Here is a 24,782-nt window from a genome sequence, read left to right as displayed (position 1 = left end):
GGGGTTCTTTTTTTTCCCCCCCTCCAGAGAGAAGTTTAAAAATGTCAGTGATTAAAGTACTGTAATGGCTAAGGTTTCTTGAAGTCTATCGTATGATGCTATTCAAGGGAACTGGATCTGTATTTTTTAAATTTGATTTGATTTTTTATTCTTTTGAGTTCACAAATCAGAAGACACTTTCTTCCATTCATAGGAAACTGGGAGGTAGCACTAAACCAACCTTAAGAATCTCTCCTTTTCTTCCACAGATGTTGTTAACTTGGATCTGAAGTCTACCCTCAGGGTTTTGTACAACCTGTTCACAAAATACAAGAATGTTGAGTGATCCTGGAAGCTGCTGAGATGTTAATCCTCACGACCTTCTTCGGGAAAGAAAAAGATAAAAAAAAAAAAAAGGGAAAAACGAAACACCTTCTGTGTTCCCATTGTGCCTTACACTATATTCCATGCTGCATGATGGCATTCCTTCTTCTGTTCACATTATCTCCATGTACCTCTTTGCATGACATGCCCACTGAAAATACTTTTTGTATTTTTTGTTAGCTCCCTTTTGAAATATCATTTTTACATCTTTGCTCTGAGATCCTGGTGGGTCTGTTTGCTAGGGTCAACAAGCTTTCTTGTTCTGTTGATAAAGAAATCTACTACTAGCTACTTTGATAAACAGGAAAAACTTGAACCCTTCTTGATGGGGCAATGCCTTTATATACTTTCTTTTGTAAACTGCTTGGTTACCATTGGTGGTGGAAGATATGCTAGGCTTGAGTGTTAGAAATACAACATTGCATTGTAATATATTTAGAAACTGCACAGTTTCCATTAAATAAGGTTTGTGTGTGTTACTGTATTTGTTTCCAAGGACACCACCTGAAACTGTACATAAGAACACATGAGGGCTTTTTCTACCTTTCATGTTAACCTCATACTACCCAGTATTATTTCCACTTGATGTTTACACACAGTTAGACTAGAAATGGAATTATTGCCCCATCCGGTCATAGCTGCTTTTCTCTCCCTCCTTTTGTGCTGAGGAGGGAGCTGTAGCCACACTTGAAATGTGCAGTCTGGATCAGCTCGGTCAGGAGCTGGTCAAGGATGGATGGGCTGGATTTATGCATTCTTTTTAACCCTTTGTGGAATGAACAGGGGGAATCACAGTTTGATTGCTTAGAGGTGCAAGGTTGACCTTTACTTTCATGTGGAAAAGCTAAAGCACCTGCTCCTGCTCTCATTGAAGTCAATGGCAGTTACAGCACGACAGAGCCCAAAGTCTGTAAACAGAACTACAGTTTTTTGTCTTGAAAATTAAATGAAGCAAGGTCATTTTTCAGTAAGATTTTGCCTCTGTTTCCTGGGTTATTCTGGACAATGCCATGTAATGTACACCAGTAACAAACACACTGGACTGCACTGAATTTGGAACAGTTTAGAGGTGCAAGCCCGGGGGTGAAAATAACATAAGTTTCCTTTCAGTGATGCTGTGATGAGTTGACTTCATCCCATCATTCCCAATGATACTTTGCTACTGCTGTGAACTCCGGACCCAGTGCTGTAATCCTTAGGCAAAACTCCCATTGAGGTCAGTGAGAGAAAAGACTCTACCCTTTGAATGTATCTACCTTGTCACAAGACACCGTTACAGCACTTGATGGACTTCACCGGATTGTGCAGACATATCTGCATGTCTAATGATGCAATAGGTGTAGTTAAATGTACAAAGAAGGCAAGGCTAGGATGTGGTTTGTGTGAGCAGGTTATGGGCAGGGCTATTGAAAGAAATAGTATTATTATGCTAAAGCAAGTTATTTGTGGGCTCTGTATTTTATAGCATTCCTTCCCTTAGAATGTGGAGGAGAGATTCAAAACCACTATCTTATTGCTTTCTATTTATCACATTAGTCACATTTTATGGGCTGCCAGGTTTTATGTAAAGCATTTAACAGAGCGGCCTATCAAGGAAGACAGTGTTACTGCGTTATCTGGGCCAAGTTCAGTCTTCTTGTAAGCAGAGGCCCATCTCTCATTGACTACAAATGAAATGCATCTGCTTACACCAGGACTGAATTTACCCTTCAGCATTAAGGACCAAGAGGAAACGCATGTCCCCTTACTGTGCTATGTGAACTGTGGTGTAATTGTACAGAAGAGTCTTCTCTTCATTAACATTTTTGTCTCAGCTTGACACTTTAACAGTGACTTGCAAAAGGAGAAAACACTTATTTTTTGTTTCTTTATGAGGTATAAAAGTGGCCTAAGGGGGCTAGTGTCCAAAAAAAAATTAAAAAAAAAAGCGGGAGGAGGTTTCTACTTGTTTCCATTCGAAACTCAGCTCGCATCTACCGTGGGAGATGCTATGGTGACTGAAGAACTAGTGAGTTAGATTGTAAGGGCTAGATTCACAAAGGAATTTAGGTGCGTAACTGGGCACCTAAGTCCAAAATGTAGATCCTCAACTCCCCTGCTCAGCTGCTGCCTAGTCCTCTAGGTCCCTAAACTCCTGCTTAAACTCAAATATTGGATATGAAGCGGAAGAGCTTCAACAGGAGAGAGTGAGAGCCCCGCCCCAGAAAACTCCATAACCCAGCAATTAGGGCTAGTTGGGAGACCTGAGTTCGAGTCCCCACTCCAAGTCAGGTGATTTGAAGTGAAGTTGGTTTTTTACATCTCATGTGAGTGCTCTAACCACTGGACTATTAGATAGTCCTTATATGAGTACTCCTGTGAGCAGGGGATTGCAGATTTGGGACCTTTAGTTTATATGCCATGGGCAAATTGCTAACAGGATGCTTTTAACTTAAGAAGGGCTTCCCCAAAAGCAAACAGTTTTAAAACACAGTCATCTTGATATAGCTCCCCACCAACTAATATTGTTTATTTCATTCCTAGTCTATCACATACCTAATATGTGGGTTGTAATTAGGGTGATCAGATGTCCCGATTTTATAGGGAAAGTCCGGATATTTGGGGCTTTTTCTTATATAGGCTCCTATTACCCCCCACCTTCTGTCCTTATTTTTCACACTTGCTGTCTGGTCACTCTAGTTCTAATGGGCTAATATGTTTTGGGTTTAAAGCTTAAAAATATAGGTGTCCCCCCATCAGTGCTAAAGAACAGGATGGCTAATATTTTGTTCATATTACTGGAAATTTTGAATTCTGCCTCTTAATGTAGAGTTAGTTGGGTAGAAAAGGCCAGGGAATTCTGAGGCTTGTTGCATAGTTCTTGACCACTGCATGCCCAACATTCAAGCTTCCACATTTATATATGGTTAATGAGATTGGCTGCCTATACAGCCTATGTAATGTGCCTTGTAGATTCACCATCAGAACTGTGGATTCCGTTCCAGCCAGTTGTCGTACAACTTGTTCTACGGCTCAGGAGAGGCCTGAGCAATGGTCAGCTATGTCTTAATGTTTCACAAGACTGCAAAGCAACAAAAAAGAGTTTACATCAATGTAAAAACTTAGAGCTTTCTTTTTTCCCCCTAATAGAAACCCAATGCTTTGTGTATTAATGTATTTTAAGAATCTTTTCTACTATTTTTTAACAATGTTCACTCTGGATTTCTGTTCCTAAAAAAAACCCCAACCCACACAAAAAACCAACCTTGCAGATGAGATACTGCACTTGTCATACTGTGGACAAGTCTGGCTTTGTGAGAGTGTAACAGTAGTGTACTGTAAGCAAATTACAATGCAATCCTATGTTTTCTAAAATCACAGCAGGAGTGTTGTGGAACTTAATGCATGGTTTGTGACAACTGTATTTATTCTAATAAACAAATAATGATTACATAGCTTTCTTGCTCTTATTTGGCCTGCTTAATGGATGAAGTTCTAATAAAAGGAAGGACTTGAATGAAGAATGCATTTAATGAAGACCAAGAAGCCAATGAGATATTGGTCTGCATAGGCCTTAGAAAACAGAGCAGGGACGTGACAGTATGTCTCTCTGGCACTGGTAGAGCAGCATATGAAGGGGTCCACTCACTGCTGGTGTGCCTCTCTCTGCCTGGGTCTGGGAATTAACTTTTACCCCATATGGTGGCCCCTGCAATCAGTTGCTTTCTCTCCATCCTCCCTCCCACCTCCATGACTTGGAGTGCTTCCTCTTGATGATTCAGCCCTTCGGCCAGTCACTATATAGTCTTCCCCCACCTTTCCAGGGCAATGACGTCCCACCAGACAAGCTGTCCATATGTCCTCCCAGGCAGTCTTCTATTCCAGCTCCAGCTCTGTGCCACTTAGCCAGTGGCTGGTAGGGGAACCTAGGCCTGCCTGTTACTCTGGGTTCCAGCCCAGGGACCCTTTGACTGCTGTTGCAGTCCTTGGACTCCTTCCTACCCACCTCTCCATCTCCTTGTCTTTGTCTGGGTTTACCCCCAGAGCTTCCTCCATTCCCCAGGGCCACTTCGCCTCCTAGGCCTCTTGTAAGACTCCCTAGTCCAGGACAGGACACCAGGGCTTACTTGCCCCCTGGAGCTCCTCCTTGTCCCTGGCCAACACCTTTTTACTCTAGGCAGCAACTGCAGATACACTGCCTGAAACCCTTTCCTGTGCTTACTCCCTGCTTTATAATGCTGTCCCAATCCCCGCCTCCCAGCTCTGCTTCATTTGCCATTTGGCCCTATCCAGCCCTGGGTCCCCTCCAGGTGTAGTATCTAAGGTTAATTGACCCCTTCTGATCCATATTAACCAGTTCAGGGCTTGTGTGGGGTGGACGCGCCATCACACGCCACTTAGACTATCGTACTTAGATCGGGGCATCTTATCAGTAGAAAGCAATTGGGGGGGAATTGGAGAACAGCAACAAAAATGACTGTGAATGCATCAGTTAGTGACGGGAAGGCTTTAGACAACAAATCCCAGTCAGTGTGGTTGAATGATGAATGAGTATATGTGGGAGGGGATGGCAATCAGCTACCATTATCTGATGGGGATGTATGGTGAGGAAGGAGAGGAATTGAGTAGTGCTTGGGGGCTATAACTTGGAGTAAGAATGTGAAATTTTTAAAAAAGGAAAATTTAGCTTAAATATGGTGGTTTATGATATCAGAGTGAGCCCCATTAGACTGTGAAATAATCTCCCAAGGGAAGTGGGGGAAGGAAGCCTTACTGCTTATGATGCTTAAAACTAAATTGGACTAACCACTTGAATTTACTTCAGGGAATCATCATGCATTAGTAACTGGATGGATATGACCTAGTAGGCTTTCCCCATTAGTATGCCCATTACAATATTTTAAAATGTTAATTAGACTAGGGGAAAATCTAAATATTATATCCTGAAGAGCGGTTTTGCCTCTTTGTCTTCAGAAAGAAAGTATTTAATCACCTGAATGGTAGGTGCTACTGTATATTTCCTGAGAGAGATGCAGTGTTCTGTGCAGTATGACAACAATTTTCTCTGTCAGTAAAATACCAGGGGGTTGTTGCTGGAGGCAGGGGGTGTCTGTGGCAGGGGAGTGAGGAGGGGAGCAGTGGGTGAGGGTGGGGTAAGAGGAGGCGAACGGCAGGTGGGGGACTGAGGAGGGATGCAGGAAGCAAGCGGTAGGCGGGGGGGTGAGGAGGCGAGCGGCGGGCCCATGGCCAGTGGATGGATTCCCCCTTTTGGGGATGCTAGCCCCTGACTCCATCCCTTCCGCCCACAAGCCCCCGGCCCGGAGGAGCCCCGGGCTGGCCAAAGCCCTGAGATGCCTCCAACACACACACCTGCCCGGAGGAGCCCCGGGCCAGCCAAAGCCCTGCCCACCCCTCCCCAGACCCAAGCCACCCAGATATGTTTTTCATTATTATTTGGACTATTATGTCAAAGCATTTTTAAATTTACTTCAGAATTGTACAGACAACCACTTTTACCAAAAAAGCAAAAGAAACAATAAAAAAGACAAGAAGGTGCAAAGTACCCTATTTGCATTTCTATTCTGTTAGGTCCAGTAAAGAATAGAGATAATTGTGCATTTATTTTTATTATTGAGTTTGCAAAAAACAAACCAACCCAAAACCTTCCATAAATAAATTACAATGATTTGGATGTATATATGTGCATATTACTTTATTAACTTTAGGAAAAAGAAATAATTTTAGGAAAAAGGTGTCAGTGTGGCCACCAGCAAGAGTTGCTGGCCTCACTCTGAGGCCACCAAAAATTTGTTGCGAGAACCCCTGGTTTAGATGCACATTTACTGCAGTTACTATAGATGCTAGCGGAGACCGTACTTGCTGACATTAGGACTCTGAACAGAATTGTGGTTTCATTTTTAAAATGTAACGTAAGAACTGTGTGTAACTTGCCTCTTGATAATCTTCAAGCTGCTTTGATGCAAGGCAGCAATTTCAACACAAAGCTGCCCAAAACTTTATCCTATGTTAGGTTTCATACTCCTTTCCCATGACCTTGCCTTGAATACACCCCTTGAGGAACACTTAAAGAATTATTAAAGGCAACATGGTGTCAGTTCTTTTATGTAAAATGTTCATGTGCAAATTGATTATATTGGCTAAATGTGGCATAACGTCATCTCTTTCCTGTTGCTACCAAGCAAACCTCTTGAAAACCGCAGTGCAAAATGAGGAAGTAAGGGACTGTTCTAAACTGAGTGCAAAGAACTAGTCTTTCTTTTTGTTTCTTGCCTACTTTTCTCATCGTGCTGTTCTAATGGCAGCAGTATAAAATTAGGTGGATTGATTGAATCCTGACACATGAAGTTTTTATTTTTTCAGACTAGAAAGCCTTTTCTTTGGTACTAATTTTGAGCTTATTTGGAATACCACTTTTGGCTTTTTCCAACCGGAAATAAATCAATTCAAACTTCTTGGTGTCCTCATCTGCAAAAGTAAGTGTTTCGTGTATATTCTATGGTAGATTATAATTATGGTAGCATTATGAGCAGTAAAACATACGTAATAGCTCAGTGAAATTTGGGGAACCAGATTGTGAAGGGATAGTAGACAAAAAGTTAGGTGATTTGAACTATTAATACAAAATGGTTATTTTGCAATCCAGAACCCTCTTATCTGCTATTTTCAGCAAGTAAGGAACTGTAACATTGCAGCTTATAATATTATAGCAACTCTTGATATACCTGAAAACTTATTCACTGACTACCCCTAGCAGAATGCAGAAAAATAAATAGCTTCTGCCTTTCTCAAGATCTCAGAAAATTTAGGATATTCTCTCAGTAATTGAGAACACAGAACCAAATGATACCATTTTGCTCAAAGAGTCAAGTGTAAGGCCAATATGATTTAAAAATTCCAGTACACAATATTGTTACAATTAATATTCTAGCAATTGTTTTATTCCAAGTGTTGTTCTCCATGTAAATAACGGATGCATGGATGCAAGGCCGGAGAAAATAGCCTGATAGCAAAAGAAGAGAAAAGAAAAATAGAAAAGATAGTCTGCAGAGCCCCATTGCAGCGGGCCTGCATGACAAACTCCAATCTTAATACTTCTCCCAGCGCAATTAAGGAACTGAAATAGAAAAAGGATTCCAAACACATTCATGTTCCCCCATGATGTTAGTGCAATATATAAACCTTTAGCAGGCAGTTTTCTGGGCTACGTACAGACATCCTGGGGGTTGTTTGAAACTGAAACTTATTGTATCAAGTTTTTGAGCATTTCACTGGAGCAGGGATGGCCAAACTTACTGACCCACTGGGCCACATATAATAATCTTCAGAAGTTCGAGAGCTGGGAGTGCCTGCTGGGGCTTGAGCCCTGCGGGGCATGCCTTCTGGAGTTCCTGCCCTGCAGCAAGATGGTGGGGCAAGGGAATTCTGCCCCATGGCAGGTGTCTCCCCTGGGGCAGAAGCCCTGAGACCTGCCCCCCCTCGCTGTTGGGCAGAAGCCCCTAGACCCAGCACCTCTCCTCAGGGCAGAAGCTGAATGGGGGGGCGTGGTGGGCTTCACGAGCTGCACTTTAACTGTAAAAGAGCCACACGTGGCTCGCGAGCTGCAGTTTGGCGACCCCTTCACTAGAGTGTAACTTGGAGCCTGATCCAGAATCCACCTTAATAATAATAACTAACGATCCTATGAAATGCTGAGGCCCTCCATTCTCAGCTGCTGAGCAGGTTATTGGATTGAGCCCTAAGGGTATATTTATGTACGCTGCCACCAATTTTTAATTTAAGGCCTGTTCTTGCGTGGTCCTAAGTACTTCTTGTGACATGCTGAGATCTCCAACTCCTCTAGCAGTAGGTGCTCAGCATCTTGCCAGCTTAAGCCATATATTTGTATGAGATCCCCAAGTTTTTTCAGCTTGCCAAAACAGCTCCTTAATAAATCAGAGGAGTCAACGTTCCCAGGAGGCAGGCCCCGCAGCATTCTGAACCCAGGTGGGCTTGGGAGGTGAGAAAGTGGCAAAAATGGGCACTGTACAGAGTAGCAGATAGTCCCTGAAGTTAAAAGCTTACAACCCAATAGACAAGGCAGACACAGGGAGAGGAAAAGGGTAGAACACACAAGCAGAGTGCACAGTACGGTAGTGGCAAATGTCATGTTAGTGCTGTGATTTCCCCCCCCCCCCCCACTCCTTTTTGTGGGTTTAGGTGGAAGGAAGTATGCTAAATGGAAAGAAAAGTGAAGAGGGCGGAGACACGGTAGTGAAGGAGGTGAGGGAGATAGGACAGGGGTGAAGATGAGGGTAAGAAGGGCAGATGGGGTGAAGCTGAGGTGAAAGGCCTGTGTGGGAGAAGGTTGCAGCAAATTCTGATCTACAGTCTAGGTTTCCACTGGGCTAGACATGCAATGCTGGGTCACTAGCCTGACACTGCACACCAAGCCACCCTTACTGTAAAATAAGAGCTTGAAAGAATCCCACATCAATATTCTCCCTGGAATTAACAGGAGATTTCTCAGTATACATACTGTATCAGCCAAGATGGCCACCATCAATCCATTGATTTAATATTATGGTGGCATACCTACTGAATCTAGTCCCTTTATAGCCTTAAAGTGCTTCATGAATAATTAGGGCACAACTGTGGCTCACCCTACATGCTCATGCAGCAGAGTAAAGGGGTGTCGGGCACATCCTCAGTCTTCTGGGTGGTTTAGTCAATCTGGTGGGCCCCAACTCGGGGGGAGAGCAACCTCCATTGGGCCCTTCCGCCCTCCTGTGCAGATGGACAGGCAAGGGCAAGGAATGGGCAGAGCCTTGATGTAGTTGTCAGCATTGCTGAGCTAGTGCAGAGAGGGAAGTCACTGACACCTGCTATCAGATGAGAGCAGATTACTTCCCTCACAGGAGCAAGGCTGGGGGAGTAGAAATCGAACGGTGACTGTTACTGAGTCACAAGTCAGGTTCTAGTCTGAGCCTGGGCTGGCACAGCAACCTCATGCTCCTTACTATGGGCGGCGGGGAAACCTCTTTCTAGTCCTCATCAAATGAATCCCCACGCAACCGCTCAGCGGCAGGTGTTCCTCTCCTCACGTCACAGGTGGGGAAACTGAGATGCCAAGGTCCAAACTCTCAAAGGTGGTGTCTGATTTCTGGGGGCCTCCCCAATATCCCATGTGTGTTTTTAGTTACTTTTTATTAGAGAGAAGCAGAATTGTTGACAGTCCCAGTTATTTTCAGCCATAAGTATTAAAGGAAGGGTGACTGATATCAAAGGTAAGGGGAGCAGCAACACTGAGGCAATATAGGGTATGAATTACAGTAAGTGTACACACGTCTAAGAGTTCCGAGAAAGATTTTTAAAGGCAAAAGTGGCAGTTGGACACCTAACCCCCATTGACTTTCAAGCGAGGTATCTAATTGCCACTAGTGCATATGAAAATCTTCCACTATATTAATTACATTTTTCATTTCCCTTGTTCCAGCGTTCCTCAAATAGTTCAGTTGTTGCTCTTACGTAGGCAGTAAAAGGCTCCGCTTCTTATAATTATTCCATTCTTGCCAATTGCATTTCTAGAGCTGGCATTTGGTTTTGCAACCATAATGATGAAATACGGTCTCTCCAGCGGTTTTGTGCATTTCGTGTCTATTGTGTTGTGTTGTGCAAGACCGACGTGTGAAAGTATCTAATCATAGTTTTCTGCTAGTATTGTCTCGCCAGGCATATTTTTAAAATGGAACGATCAAAGTCTGTACCAAAACCCAACACATGCACTTTCCTTACACTGGAGCCCCGATAAAAATGTGAGAGAGATTCTAAGGGGACCCTCCCAATGCTGTTTGGAGTTTTAAGCTGTCAGAGCAAGAAACTGTACCTTAGAGATCTTCCATGTCAGATGTGCAATACTGTTTGTAGTGGATCTCTCACCTATTGATTATTCTGCATTCCTGTTCTCACAATGTGAATGTTTAACAAGGGGTGCCTCACTTTCCTTTAAATTTACTTCTTCCCCTATGTTTTTGAGACTTGGAACTTTTTCTAATAAGAAGGAAATGTGTTTCCTCTTCATAATAAAACCTAGCTCTTATACAGCACTTTTCTTCCATAGGTCTCAAAATGCTTTACAAAGGTGGTCAGTATCATTAGCCCCATTTTACAGATGGGGAAACTGAGGCACAGGGAGGGTAGTGACTTGCCCACGGTCACCCAGCAGGTCCATGGCAGTGCTGAGTCCACATGCAGTACTCTATCCATTAGGCCATAGGAACATAGCATTAATAATACCGGGCAGATTATTTATCCGTGATATCTGGTATTCTGCCTCTAGCAATAGCTAAGATTTGATGCTTCAGTGGAAGGTGAACTGTGGCCCTCACTTCCAGAATGCGCCTGATTAGCTATACAATGCTGTTCCCCTTCCTGCCCTTTGTCTGTTTACATTGTAAGGGGCAGAAACTGGCTCTTACTCTGTGTTTGTACAGAGTCTTGCATGATGTAGACCAATCTCAGCCTATTGTAATACAAAGAATGAGCAATAATAATTATAAATGGCTGGTGGTGATGCAAGTTGTAGTCCTTTCTGACCCCGGCAGATGATAATTTTGTGCACTGATGTATAAGATTTTAATATCCCTATTTTTAGCTTGCGTACTGTAATTACAAATGTTATTATCCAACCCCTTAAAATCCAGTTACAGTATGTGACAAGATTTCCTGGTGCAGTGAATTTAAATTTACTTGCCATTAGTGTAATAAGTTAACCTCTTGTTCTTATATTATAGGACAAAGTAAAGAGAGACTGCTCAGTTTTTAACTATACTCTTCAGAATCTTAGTCTCCTTTAGCTCTTTACGATTCCTGACTAAGCAAGCCTAGCTTTCTCAGCTTTTTATATTACATATAAAAAATCCTACGTTAAAAGAACGTTAAGGTTGCAAAGTCAAGCATTCTAATGTTAGGAAATTCTAGGATTACGTTTGTGTATACAAACTTATTCTGCTCTCCCTCATATGTTTAAATTTTTGAAAGATACAATTCCAGGTGATATAGGGGAATGTTTTCTAGTGGTTATAGACCCTTCTGCCTCTGTGCTCCAACCTGTTTTTGTCCCTCTTTGCTCCTATCCAATTCACCCCCACTTTGGCATCTGCTACCCTCTCCCATTCTTCCTGTCCAGTTTTGAAAATCTCTTTCATAGTCTTCTATATGTTAAGAAGATACTTTGGTCTGTTCTCCTTTGTGTGTTGCCATCCCCATTTTATTTCAGGACAGTAGTAGTTGGGAAGGGAATTAACGTCAAAACCTGAGCTTTTTTGAACTTCCTTCTAAAATACATACAGTCTTCTAGATCCGCTATATTCTTGGTTTATTCATCCCAAACAGTTAAGTGCTGACCATTTTTATAACTTGCACCCCGATGTCTCCTGCTGAAGCATTTATCAGCTGAACTGAAATAGGATTTTGCTGATCTAATTCAGATCAAGCAGAACTGTCTGGAGTTAAGACTTTTTTTGAATACTGTAGTGCTTTTCGTCTCCAGGAAAAAACTGATTAACTTCATTTTAATTTTAATGTTGCTTAAATATACGTTGCTGCATGTTTAAAGGTAGGTCACCCACAAACACTTCAAAAACTGCTGAAAAAAATAATTTCATTTGGTGCATATTCCCTCATTCGTACTCATTTTGGCTCGAGCACATTTTGAATTTTTTTTTCAATTTTCTAGGAGCAAAAAATAATACAATGGAACCAGACTTTCTCACTGCTTTTGCACAGCCCAGTGCACTTCATCATTCGCCACCTAAGAATGACATTGTTCAAGGTATGTGTTTTATAAACCAACAATGAAGAAAGAGAGAGGAGGGACCCAAAGAACCAAAAAAAAAAAAAGAAAGTTCTCAGCACAGATGAATCTCACTTGTTTTACAACATTATTCCCAAGTTCAGACAAGTGTAAGTAAGTAACCCTTTTGCATGGAATTTAGCCTCCAACTCTCCACAGGCGGGTTATGAAGAGTCAATGCAAGTTCCGGTTAATCCTCTAAATGAGGTTTACAATTCACAAAAGAACCAAACCAAACTGTGTTTTTGTTTATTTTTTAGAAAGTGTCCCTTTGGTCTCATCAATTTGAATCCCCTGGAAAGATAATTTCTAACAGGCAATTGTAATGATCTGATATGCCCTTTTCTCTCTCATAGGAAATCTATAAAATTACAAATGAGTGCACCTTTGTCATGGTGTAATTAGCAAAATGGGGCAATATTGAACTGATGGCAGTTGTTATAGAAAACTTGCATTAGTCACATCAGAGAATTGTAATGGATATTGTTCACTTCTGTTTATAGGAGAAAAGAGGAAATTAATAAATCCTACATCCTGCAATAATGCTAAGTTGGAAGAACTACAAATGGTATAATTTCTTTTACTAAATTATAATTTACACATGAACTGTTGTTTTTAAATGTTTTGTAATCAGGCTCCATCATGTAAGGTACTGAGCACTCTAGCCCCAGTCCAGCAAAGTACTTAAGCAGGTTACAGGTTTCAGAGTGGTAGCCGTGTTAGTCTGTATCAGCAAAAAAACCCAAAAAACAATGAGTACTTGTGGCATCTTAGAGACTAACAAATTTATTTGTTGTGACAGGGTCAGGCCAGATGGCTACAGGAGAGTAAAAGAAGGCAGATATATTAGCCCCAGGTTAAGTAAGTCCTTTTTCCCTGGGTAAGGTAACAGGGAAGGTTCCAGAACAATCAAGAACTTTCTGGAAACAATTAAGGCAGACAGGCTGATTAGAACACCTGCAGCCAATCAAGAAGCTGCCAGAATCAATTAAGACAGGCAGGCTAATCAGGGCACCTGGGTTTAAAAAGGAGCTCACTTCAGCTTCTGGTGCACATGCGAGGAGCTGGGAGCAAGAGGTGCAAGAAGCTGAGTGTGAGAAGGTGTACTACTGGAAGACTGAGAAGTACAAGCATTATTAGACATCAGGAGGAAGGTCCTGTGGGGAGAATAAAGAAGGTGTTGGGGGGAGGCCATGGGAAAGTAGCCCAGGGAGTTGTAGCTGTCATGCAGCTCTTACAGGAGCCACTGTAGACAGCTGCAATCCACAGGTCCCTGGGCTGGAACCTGGAGTAGAGGGCGGGCCCGGGTTCCCCCCCATCTCTCCATCCCCCCAACTCCCTACTTGATACTGGAGGAGTTGACCTGGACTGTGGGTTCCATCAGAGGGGAAGGTCTCTGGCCTGTTCCCCGATCCACCAGGTGGATCAGCAGAAACTGTGGGGATTGTTCTTCTTCCTTTTCCCCATGCTGGCCAGTGATGAGGCTAACTGAGTGAACAGCAGATTTGAGCCATGAAAGCCGCCAAACTGAGGGCTGCCGTGAACCTCTGAGGCGAGCAAATCCGCCAATAAGCGCAGGACCCACCAAGGCAGAGGAGGAACTTTGTCACATTGGGCATAAGCTTTCATGGGTTAAAACCCACTTCATCGGATGCATGCAGTGAAAAATACAGTAGGAAGATATATATACACAGAGAACATGAAAAAATGGGTATTGCCATACCAACTGTAACGAGACTAATCAATTAAGGTGGGCTATTATCAGTAGAAGGGGGAAAAAAAACTTTTGTTGTGATAATCAGGATGGCCCATTTCAAACCATTGACAAGAAGTTGTGAGTAATAGGAGGGGGAAAATTAGCATGGGGAAATAGTTTTTACTTTGTATAATGACCCATCCACTCCGAGTCTTTATTCAAGCCTAATTTAATGGTGTCCAGTTTGCAAATTAATTCCAATTCTGCAGTTTCTCGTTGGAGTCTGGTTTTGAAGTTTTTTTGTTGGAGAATTGCGACTTTTAGGTCTGAAATTGAGTGACCAGGGAGGTTGAAGTGTTCTCCAACTGGTTTTTGAATGTTATAATTCTTGACGTCTGATTTGTGTCTATTTATTCTTTTGCGCAGAGATTGTTCGGTTTGGCCAATGTACATGGCAGAGGGGCATTGCTGGCACATGATAGCATATATCACATTGGTAGATGTGCAGGTGAACGAGCCTCTGATAGTGTGGCTGATGTGATTAGGCCCTATGATGGTATCCCTTGAATAGATATGTGGACACAGTTGGCAACGGGCTTTGTTGCAAGGATAGGTTCCCCGGTTAGGGTTTTTGTTGTGTGGTATGTGGTTCCTGGTGAGTATTGGCTTCAGACTGGGGGCTGTCTGTAAGTGAGGACTGGCCTGTCTCCCAAGATCTGTGAGAGTGAGGGATCATCCTTCAGGATAGGTTGTAGATCCTTGATGATGCACTGGAGAGGTTTTAGTTGGGGGCTGAAGGTGACAGCCAGTGGCGTTCTGTTACTTTCTTTGTTGGGCCTGTCCTGGAGTAGGTGACATCTGGGTATTCTTCTGGCTCTGTCAATCTGTTTCTTCACTTCAGCAGGTGGCTATTGTAGTTTTAAGAACGCTTGATAGAGATTTTGTAGGTGTTTGTCTCTATCTGAGGGATTGGAGCAAATGCGGTTGTGTCGTAGCGCTTGGCTGTAGACAATGGATCGTGTGATGTGGTCTGGATGAAAGCTGGAGGCATGTAGGTAAGTATAGTGGTCAGTAGGTTTCTGGGGCAAGTGATGCTGGTGTTTATGTGGCCATCACTTATTAGCACAATAGTGTCCAGGAAGCGGATCGCTTGTGTGGACTGGTCCGGGCTGAGGTTGATGGTGAGATGGAAATTGTTGAAATCATGGTGGAATTCATCAAGGGCTTCTTTTCCATGGGTCCAGATGATGAAGATGTCATCAATGTAGTGCAAGTAGAGTAGGAGCATTAGGGGACGAGAGCTGAGGAAGTGTTGTTCTAAGTCAGCCATAAAAATGTTGGCATACTGTGGGGCCATGCGGATACCCATAGCAGTGCCGCTGACTTGAAGCTATATATTGTCCCCAAACGTGAAATAGTTATGGGTTAGTCACAAAGTTCAGCCACCAGGTTTGCCGTGACATTATCAGGGATACTGTTCCTGACGGCTTGTAGTCCATCTTTGTGTGGAATGTTGGTGTAGAGGGCTTCTACATCCATAGTGGCCAGGATGGTGTTTTCTGGAAGATCACCAATGGACTGTAGTTTCCTCAGGAAGTCAGTGGTGTCTCGAAGGTAGCTAGGAGTGGTGGTAGCGTAGGGCCTGAGGAGAGAGTCTACATAGCCAGACAATCCTGCTGTCAGGGTGCCAATGCCTGAGATGATGGGGTGTCCAGGATTTCCAGGTTTACGGATCTTGGGTAGCAGATAGAATGCCCCTGCTCGGGGTTCCAGGGGTGTGTCTGTGCGGATTTGTTCTTGTGCTTTTTCAGGGAGTTTCTTGAGCAAATGCTGTAGTTTCTTTTGGTAACCCTCAGTGGGATCAGAGGGTAATGTCTTGTAGAAAGTGGTGTTGGAGAGCTGCCTAGCAGCCTCTTGTTCATATTCCGATCTATTCATGATGATGACAGCACCTCCTTTGTCAGCCTTTTTGATTATGATGTCAGAGTTGTTTCTGAGGCTGTGGATGGCATTGTGTTCTGCACGGCTGAGGTTATGGGGCAAGTGATGCTGCTTTTCCACAATTTCAGTCCTTGCATGTCGGCGGAAGCACTCTATGTAGAAGTCCAGTCTGTTGTTTTGACCTTCAGGAGGAGTCCATGCAGAATCCTTCTTTTTCTAGTGTTGGTAGGAAGGTTTCTGTGGATTAGTGTGCTGTTCAGAGGTGTGTTGGAAATATTCCTTGAGTCGGAGACGTCGAAAGTAGGATTCCAGGTCACCACAGAACTGTATCACGTTCGTGGGGTTGGAGGGGCAGAAGGAGAGGCCCCGAGATAGGACAGACTTTGTGACAGGTATTTTAAAAATGCCCTTTGAGTGTTGGTGTGTATGTATAGCTCATATTCACAAATCCCTAAACATATGTTTGTGTGTTTCTATATTATATGTTTCCTAAAACCTAATGAGCTCACAATTGGTTCATGAAGGATTTAATTTTTGCAACAGGGTTTACCATTACCATATTTTAATAAACGAGAGAATCTGAGAGGTGGTATAACAAGAAGGAATCACTAAAGACACTGAATTCATTCTTCACAAGTTGCCAAAATAAAAGATTTCTTTAGCCTGTGATGGTGAAGATTCCTGTGAGCTTTGCTGTTGACCCCATTCATGGTTACAGAGCATGCAACCTGGATTTGACTGACTAACCCAGGGGTTCTCAAACTGGGGGTTGGGACCCCTCAGGGGGTCGGGAGGTTATTACATGGGGGTCGCGAGCTGTCAGCCTCCACCCCAAACCCCTTATTCGCCTCCAGTATTTATAATGGTGTTAAGTATATTAAAAAGTGTTTAATTTATAAGGGGGGGGGGTCGCACTCTGAGACTTGCTATGTGTAAGGGGTCACCAGTACAAAAGTTTGAGAACCACTGAACTAACCCATTTCCTCACTGGCCAGGGGAAGAGAGAGAATGCTTTATGTTGCTCACCATCAGCAATGCCTTCTGGCATATCGGGGAGTGGCAGGCATTGTCTTCCTTGTCTGGAGAGTTCACAGCTCTGACACCGAGCATTTAGCGAGGCAATTATAATGGGAGACATTGGAGTCACTTCAAGGGCTGCCTTAGAGAAGCAAAGAAACTCACTTGTGGAAAATATTAAATTAGTTTCCTGATTTAATTGGGTGTTCTTATCAGGGTGGCTTTGGGGGCAAAGAAATATAAGCTGCAAGATGGGCCACCTCCGTTGCCAAGATTATTAAACTACAGGTAAAATGTGAAGTGCTTAAAGCAAGAAGAAGTTAGTAGCAAAGTTCTGCTTCAGCTACTCTTTTTTGCCTTTCTCTACCTGTTCTTTCCTCCTGTATTTTCAGATACACTTCTCTGTACTGCTGCCTGGGGAGACCCTGGTAGCTAGAGGCAAGGCAATGTTGCCTAAGCTGTAGGCTAGGGAGATGGCTGTTAAAAGATAAAACAGGTGAACCAGGAAGCTTGTGACTCTATTTTCAGCAGTGCAGTTCATCAGCTTATGCCACTGCCCTCAGCTTGCCAGTTCAAACTGCACTAATCCAATGCATCGTCAGAACTTGAACTCTAGGCATTAGGTGAAGAGATAACCACAGTTCACTGAGTGAAATCCTGCTGTCTCTTGGCTTTGAATATACATTACACACACTTTGAGAGCTCATCAATATAGAACAGGGAGGTTTTTTAGTTTCTTGTGAATTTTCAAACATCTCATAGGGTTTTTAAGTTTTCTTTTATACATTTTTCTTTGAGAAGCATGTCTTCAGAGTAACAATATGGACTGGAATGTTTCAGCCTGACGAACAGTCTAATGAGGGGAAAATAGGCTTATTCAGGATTCCATTCACCCCTGGGCAGAGAAGCCGCACAAAACTGATACACCAAGTAAGCCCTCCAAGTAGGGTTTAATTGGGACAGAGATGAGCATGGACCATAGAACTGGGGGCTTCCAGAACTAAAGCATGAGCTGTCACAGCTTGAGCTAGAGCCAAATCTCTGTAGCTGGGCTGTAACAGACTAATAGCCTCTAAAAAGAAAAGGAGTACTTGTGGCACCTTAGAGACTAACCAATTTATTTGAGCTACAGCTCACTTCATCAGATGCATTCGCTGTATTTTCCACTGAATGCATCTGATGAAGTGAGCTGTAGCTCACGAAAGCTTATTCTCAAATAAATGTGTTAGTCTCTAAGGTGCCACAAGTTCTCCTTTTCTTTTTGCGAATACAGACTAACACGGCTGCTACTCTAATATCCTCTGCGGATCAGGCACAGAAGAGGACCCATAACACACATTCACCAGTGGGTTTCACTGGCTTTCTGCACAGAATGAATTCTACCCTTTAAGCATTTCATATTTTGAAGTGCTGAAACACATTCGATCAACCGCAACAGAGAGGACACAAATAATCTGAGCACCTCCCTTTACCACACAAAGAGGTGTTCCATTACATACTGTGTATATGCCACTTAGTGAGATGAATTGAAAATAAAGCGGATGTGGGAGGAGGAGAGAAAATGAAAATGGAGAGAGAAGAGAGTTGGAAAGAGAAAATAGGGGCATGATGTTGAGAGAGAGAGAAGACTGAAATGAAATAAAGACAAGGAGAGACTCGATGGAGGATGAAAACAAAACAAAAGACAAAGGAGAAAGGTGCACTCTTATGGTGGTCAAGTGTTACCATTTATTTTCCCACTTTCTGTTCCAACAACAGATATATCATTGTTGACTGTTTGATTTTTCCCTGCAGCTCTTGATGGATTGGATTAACACAACCCTGAAAGAGGAACACATCATAGTAAAAAGCCTGGAAGAAGACCTGTTTGATGGGCTGATACTTCATCATCTCTTGGGTAAGTCGCTTCTTTGAGCTCTGCTCCCTAATAAATCTCGCATGCTCTTCAGTGCAGAAGCTCACAGATAAAATAAAAACCAAACACACTAAACTGTAAGAACAGCTTTGCTTGCTGGTATCTTACTAATTATTAATGCCTCTTGCACTCAAATAGACACGAGCACTGCACTGTGAACCATATGTGGTAACTGTAATCCTGAACAGGTGCTTGATCTACCCTTCCCCACCAACCTTTGGAAAGTCTTTTTATTCCGTTGTTTATATAGAGAGTAAAAAGGTTAACTTTGAAGTCTGAGGTTATAACACCTCCAAGAGGTGCTGATGACATTATAAGCCATGACAGTGAATATGATTTATGATATTACCATAAATACCAGCTGGAATCACCTCTACAATTATACATATATATGTATTGTGACAGGATCAGACCAGATGGCTACAAAAGAGCGGTTGAAGGTAGATACATGAGTTCCAGGTTAAGCAGGTCCCTTTTCCCTGGGTAAAATAACAGGGACTATTCCAGAACACTCATGAACTTTCTAGAGCTAATTAAGGCAGGCAGGCTAATTAGGACACCTGTAGCCAATTGGGAAGCTGCTAGAATTAATTAAGGCTAATCAGGACACCTGGTTTAAAAAGGCTGTCACTCCAGTTAATGAAGTGTGTGCAAGCAGCTGAGAGTGAGAGGGCATGCTGCTGGAGGACTGAGGAGTACAAATGCTATCTGGCATCAGGAGGAAGGTCCTGTGTTGAGGATACAGAGGAGGCCATGGGGACGTAGCCCAGGGAGTTGTAGCTGTCACGCAGCTGTTACAGGAGCCACTGTAGACTGCTGCAATCCACAGGGCCCTGGGCTGGAATCCGGAGTAGAGGGCGGGCCCGGGTTTCCCCCAACTCCCTATTGGGTACAGGAGAAGTTGACTTGGACTGTGGGTCCCACCAGAGGGGAAGGTCCCTGGCCTGTCCCCTGACCCACCAGGTGGACCAGCAGAGACTGTGGGGATTGTTCTCCTTCCTTTTCCCCATGCTGCCAGTGATGAGGTTATCTGAGTGAATGGCAGATTTGAGCCACGAAAGTGGCCAAACTGAGGGCTACTGTGAATCTCTGAGGTGAGCAAAATCTGCCAGTAAGCACAGGACCCACCAAGGTAGAGGAGGAATTTTGTCACAATATATATTTAAAAGCAATAGTCTGAGACCTCAGGCCAGAACTTCAGCTGCTGTAAATCAATGTGGCTATACTCACTTCAATGGAGCAACATCAATTTTATACTAGTTGAAGGTTTGGCCTCTTGAATCAATGCCCAGCCTAAAGTTATGGTCTACCATTCCCCCCATGACCATCCCTCTAATTACTGCGGTCTTCACCCTCTTCTCCACTCTACTTTGACTGCAACTGGATTGGCCCTCACCTCCTAATCTTCTGATCAAATCTCATAAATCATAGTGGTGCCACCAGGCTCATGAATAGGATTGGTTTTCTTTTATAATTTGGGGCTGTGATGTCACAACTATGAACTAAGATTTTTCTTTTTATATGAACTGCTATGTGCTCAGCACATATACCAATCTACAGGGCAGATTCACTCGTCGGATTCCTGCAGTTCTCACTGGTAAAACCCAGGGTGTGGACCACTTGTGGCTAAAAGTCAATCTGCAGCCTGTGGCTCCAATCCTGCAACCAGAACCATGTGCGGAGCCTTATTGATGTCAGTGAGATTCTGCATGAACCCAAGGGAGTACATGTGCACATCCAATTGCGGGTTTCGGGTCTGCGTTATATAATTTATTAAATTATACTGATCACTTACATCAAGACTTTTTTTGGTATTTCTGCTATGATTTTGTATTGTCTCTACAGTGCTGTTAAAACACATCAATCTTGCTTTGTTTTGTTTTAACTATGCTCCATCTCAGAAAAACTAGGATCTCTCAGGCTGGATGTTGAGAAGATGGCACTGACGGAAAAAAAACAGAAACATAAACTTGCTGTTATTCTGGAAGCTGTGGGCCAGTGTTTACAACTAGAAGAGAGCCAGCTGAAATGGAGTGTTGATTGTATGTGGAGAAGTAAAATGCAAGGAAATTACCTCATAAAAATACATTGTTCTGGGGTTTTACTGGGTTAAGATGATGTTGCTAAAGGAAGGATGATCTTGGGGTTAAGGCACTGAAATATAGCCAGGAACTGAACCCAGTTCTCCTGTGTCTAACTGCAGACTTCCTATTTGACCCTGAACAGGTCTCTTTAATCTTTCTGTGCCTCATTTCCACAGCTATAAAATGGGACTAATCTGCTCTTCCTCACAAGCATATTTGGAGGCATATTCATATTTTGGTTGTAAAGCACTAGAATGTTCTCAGGAAGGGGCAATGGGAATGCAGAGTATTACTATTAGGCTGTAATGAGTTTGCACATTACTTATAATTTGCTTTCTTTACATGAAACAGCTATCTTCCAGAAGGACTTACTGAGCACATTATATCTTCTGATTGCAATAGCAAAGCACTTCCAACCTGATCTGCCTATCCCTTCAAATATTAGTGTGGAAGTAATAATCATTGAGGTAATTATGGCTCTTTCCTTTGCTGCCATGGGGTCACAGAAATCTCACAAGAAATTAAAAAATACAGTGGAAGAAAAGTGTGGTGTATATCACTGTATAACTGTTCTGCTTTTGTTTTCTGTGTAATTCACCTTTTAATTCTAGAAATCTGTTGTTTGCAGGAGTAACCAGCCATTTTGTGTTCAGTTCAGAGGTAGCGTTCTACAGAGGCTACAAACACAATGCTTTGTCATTGAGACTTTCCTGCTACACTTTTGCTGTTTCCACTTAATGTAAAATAAAAGGCATTCAGACTGAAAGCAGAGTTGCTCTTGGTGGATGGAAAATTATAACTGATTATAACCCCAACTGTTCAAAATTCATTTTCTGCTCCCCAAAATCCTAAGATTGGCCTAAAAATCATGAGATTTTTCTTTTAAAAATCTGGGGTTTTTATTTACTTTCTGATTTTTGTGACTTTAGGGTGCACTTGGGTCACATTTTCAAGCTTTTCTCCACACCTATGAGGGCTAGGAACTTACCTTTTAGAATTTTATTTATTTAGGTAATGAAATGAAAACTGAGATCCTCACATAGTTACATGACTCTAGGATCTGGGGCTTTAAGAAAAACATCACATATCCCACAACTTGTGATATAATTGTGGAAGTTGGCAATACTGAGTCAGATTTTTAACTGTGGGTGAAGTTCCTTTGCATATAGAACATAGCATGAGGCCTATATCCCCCTTAAAGTCCACTTAATCCCTATTTGCAGGGCTACACATGGGACTTAAGTGATGCATATGCCTTGGGCTTGCTCTCTACACATTTAAATCTAGGAGAGTCTGGATTTAAATGCTTTATTGTATGGATAGCCTCTGACAGGAAGATCTAGATCTTGACCATACAAGACGCCAGTAAAGTCATTTTTGACAGTTGGACTTAGGTTCCTAAGTCATTTAAGCACTTGTGAATATTTTAAACTTAAAGTTTATAGCCGCAAACTGTTAATAAAAGTTGCCTTTACTTCTACACATTTCCTTGTATAGTCCTTGCAGTTAAACATTATTCTATATTGGCTTTCTGTTTAAAGCGTACCTTAACAGGATTGAGGACAGAAAATGCAGTGGAATATATCACGGAGAATAGGTAAGAGAAGAAACATTTTGTTTTATACATTGTATACATTTTCCAATAACTTAAGCATGTGCTTTCCAGAATTCCACCCATGTTGATACCCTGATTTACAGTTTCACTTTTCTGGGACATTGTGAATTAAAACAAGGGAACACACACATTCTGCAAAGGAACTTCTAAACCAGTCACACTTTACTCATAGACAAAGCACAAGAGATATTCGTATCTGAAACAACAAATGCCTGAAAACAAGACCTTCCCTCAATTTCCTCATCCTTCCTGAGAGCTCTTTTGGTATTAATCAGTATCCTTCTGTGAGTCCAGGATCCTCTGACACCATTCTCTGTTCAGTCTTGTCTTCTGGTTCTGGCTCCCCTTGCTAAAGTAAGTCTTCTTTTAACAGCTGTTTATTAGACCTTGTCTCTTCCTGGCCTTCCCCTGGGGTTAATCCAGCCTCTAGCCCCCTATGGGCTGTGGCTAGGGGTGGTTGGAAAGCAACAATTTCATTTTATGAAAAAATTCCAGATTTCAAAATTTATTTTTGTTCTGCATCAGATCAAAAGGGCAATGTTTCAAAATATTTTATGAATGAATACAAGAGAGGTAGAAAAAAGATACACCACCCCAATAATAGGCAATAGTCCAAAGGTTAGGGCATTCACGCTGGTTAAGTCACTGTTTTGGAGGAGGGATTTTAACCTGGGTCACCCACATCCTAGGTGGCCCTAGGGCATTGGCTATTCTGTGGTGGGTTGATGTGTCTCACTCACTAATAAGACTCCATCCTGGACTTTAGAAACCTTCCTCACAAAATTTTCATCAGAACATTTTGATTTCAATGAATCAGTGTTCAACTAACTTTAGCTGTGGCCTTCAGCATCCTCTATATTTGTTACCATGGATAACAGCCATTAGTAAGTCAGTAATCTCTGGCCAGTAGTCTCCACTGTCCTCCTAGGGCCAGGTTATTAAACTATTGATTGTCCTTATCGAGGGTCAACCGCTTAGGTGCCAGACCCTTTGCAAAAGAGGGAAGATGTAATTTTTACATGACAGCATACAGAATCAAATAAGCATATAATCACACAAAGAGTTCATAAAAATCAAACTGAAAGTCATAAGTTCATATAAACATATTCCCAATATGTCACACCAACACATTGACCTGATCAGAAAAAAATTCTGAAATTGCTATTACCAAAAAGTTCAATTATACATCATGACTGGTTGCCATTTAGTTACAATCAGTTCAGTAATTTAAGCATTTTCAGGGCTTAGTAAACCTACTGCCACGCTAAATAAACACTACTGCCATTGGACGAAGTAGAGGCATTTATTCATCTTGCAGAGCCCTTACTGGTTTTGACTGGTCTTAGCAAAACCTGACAAATGACATAGTTAGTAAACCAAGCATGTTAGGTTTATACATCTGAGGTTAAAACTGCAATTGTATAAAAACAAAACCAGTTTACATATTACTAATTTATAGCTATTGTATTAATACATTACCAGAGTTCAGCAATTTTTCCTTATTTTGGTAGTGAAGAAAGAACAATCTGATCTCGCTCAGTTTGTGAGATTCTCTAATTATTATATGAGCTCAGCAATGGGACACAATGAAATCATGGAGGTTGCACCATGAGCTGGAAACAGTTTTTCCCTGCTACAGTTCCATCATCAACTATTATATTTTATATGTTAACACAACTTCAAATTCTAGTATTGTGAGCAGCTCGTTGGAAGACTGTGCTTATAAAATAAATGTGCGTTAGTCTGTGTGCCAATTAAAATATTATATTCTTCCAAGAACACATAAATACAGTGCACTATAAAACTGTCTGTTGGAAAGCTACCTCTGGCAAATAACCGGTGAGGTTCTGTACTCTATCTCCTACTTCATAGGGATCCTTATGGCACAGATATGCTTTGCTTAGAAATTGGATTAGTTCTGCCATATGTTTTTGCTAATTCTCTTTTTGTTGTTGAATCTTTAGAGAGAATTTAGAAGGCCAGTCAAGTAAGTACTCTGAAGGCCAAATTCAGTGTTTCTTTACTGCATACTGTTTTCAAAAGTTGTATGTATCCAATTCTGATCTCACTGACGTAATGATAAATCAGGGCTATCCCCATGAGATCCAGTGGAGTTACAATGGTATAATACTGGGAGGAGATCAGAACTGGGCCCATCATGGTTCCACTTGATCACCCCACAGGAGAGCCTAAAGCCATACTGGCAATGAGAAATAAAATCGAAGGAGGCAAAATGATGGAGGGGTGAAGTGAGATGAATCCCATTTACTTCAGTTGAACTATTCATGTGTGTAATAGCTGCAGAATTGGGCTTCTGACTT

At 42.2% G+C, this 24,782-nt stretch overlaps 2 protein-coding genes across 7 annotated transcripts in view; both read left to right on the top strand.

Annotated features, from left to right (window-relative positions):
* Positions 1 to 3,797, top strand: part of PARVB (parvin beta) — a 97,759-nt gene extending 93,962 nt beyond the window's left edge. For all 6 annotated transcript variants that reach the window (XM_007061748.4, XM_027824222.3, XM_037914708.2 and 3 more), the window contains one exon: positions 249 to 3,797. In XM_007061748.4, coding sequence (XP_007061810.1) covers positions 249 to 325 — 77 coding nt within the window. In that variant the 3' untranslated portion in view covers positions 326 to 3,797. The remainder of the gene's footprint in view (positions 1 to 248) is intronic.
* A 2,747-nt stretch (positions 3,798 to 6,544) lies between these two features.
* The window catches only part of PARVG (parvin gamma), a 35,962-nt gene continuing 17,724 nt past the window's right edge, over positions 6,545 to 24,782 (top strand). The window contains exons 1-8 of the mRNA XM_007061747.4: positions 6,545 to 6,836; positions 12,077 to 12,172; positions 12,697 to 12,761; positions 18,642 to 18,744; positions 20,664 to 20,804; positions 21,198 to 21,313; positions 22,388 to 22,443; positions 24,426 to 24,448. Of these exons, the coding sequence (XP_007061809.2) occupies positions 12,094 to 12,172; positions 12,697 to 12,761; positions 18,642 to 18,744; positions 20,664 to 20,804; positions 21,198 to 21,313; positions 22,388 to 22,443; positions 24,426 to 24,448 (583 nt within the window). The 5' untranslated portion in view covers positions 6,545 to 6,836; positions 12,077 to 12,093. The remainder of the gene's footprint in view (positions 6,837 to 12,076; positions 12,173 to 12,696; positions 12,762 to 18,641; positions 18,745 to 20,663; positions 20,805 to 21,197; positions 21,314 to 22,387; positions 22,444 to 24,425; positions 24,449 to 24,782) is intronic.

This window comes from Chelonia mydas, chromosome 1 (genome assembly GCF_015237465.2).
Source record: "Chelonia mydas isolate rCheMyd1 chromosome 1, rCheMyd1.pri.v2, whole genome shotgun sequence".
NCBI classification, from domain to species: domain Eukaryota; kingdom Metazoa; phylum Chordata; order Testudines; family Cheloniidae; genus Chelonia; species Chelonia mydas.
The sequence above is the reverse complement of the archived record's forward strand: the minus strand, read 5'-3'. Positions and strand labels throughout refer to the sequence as shown.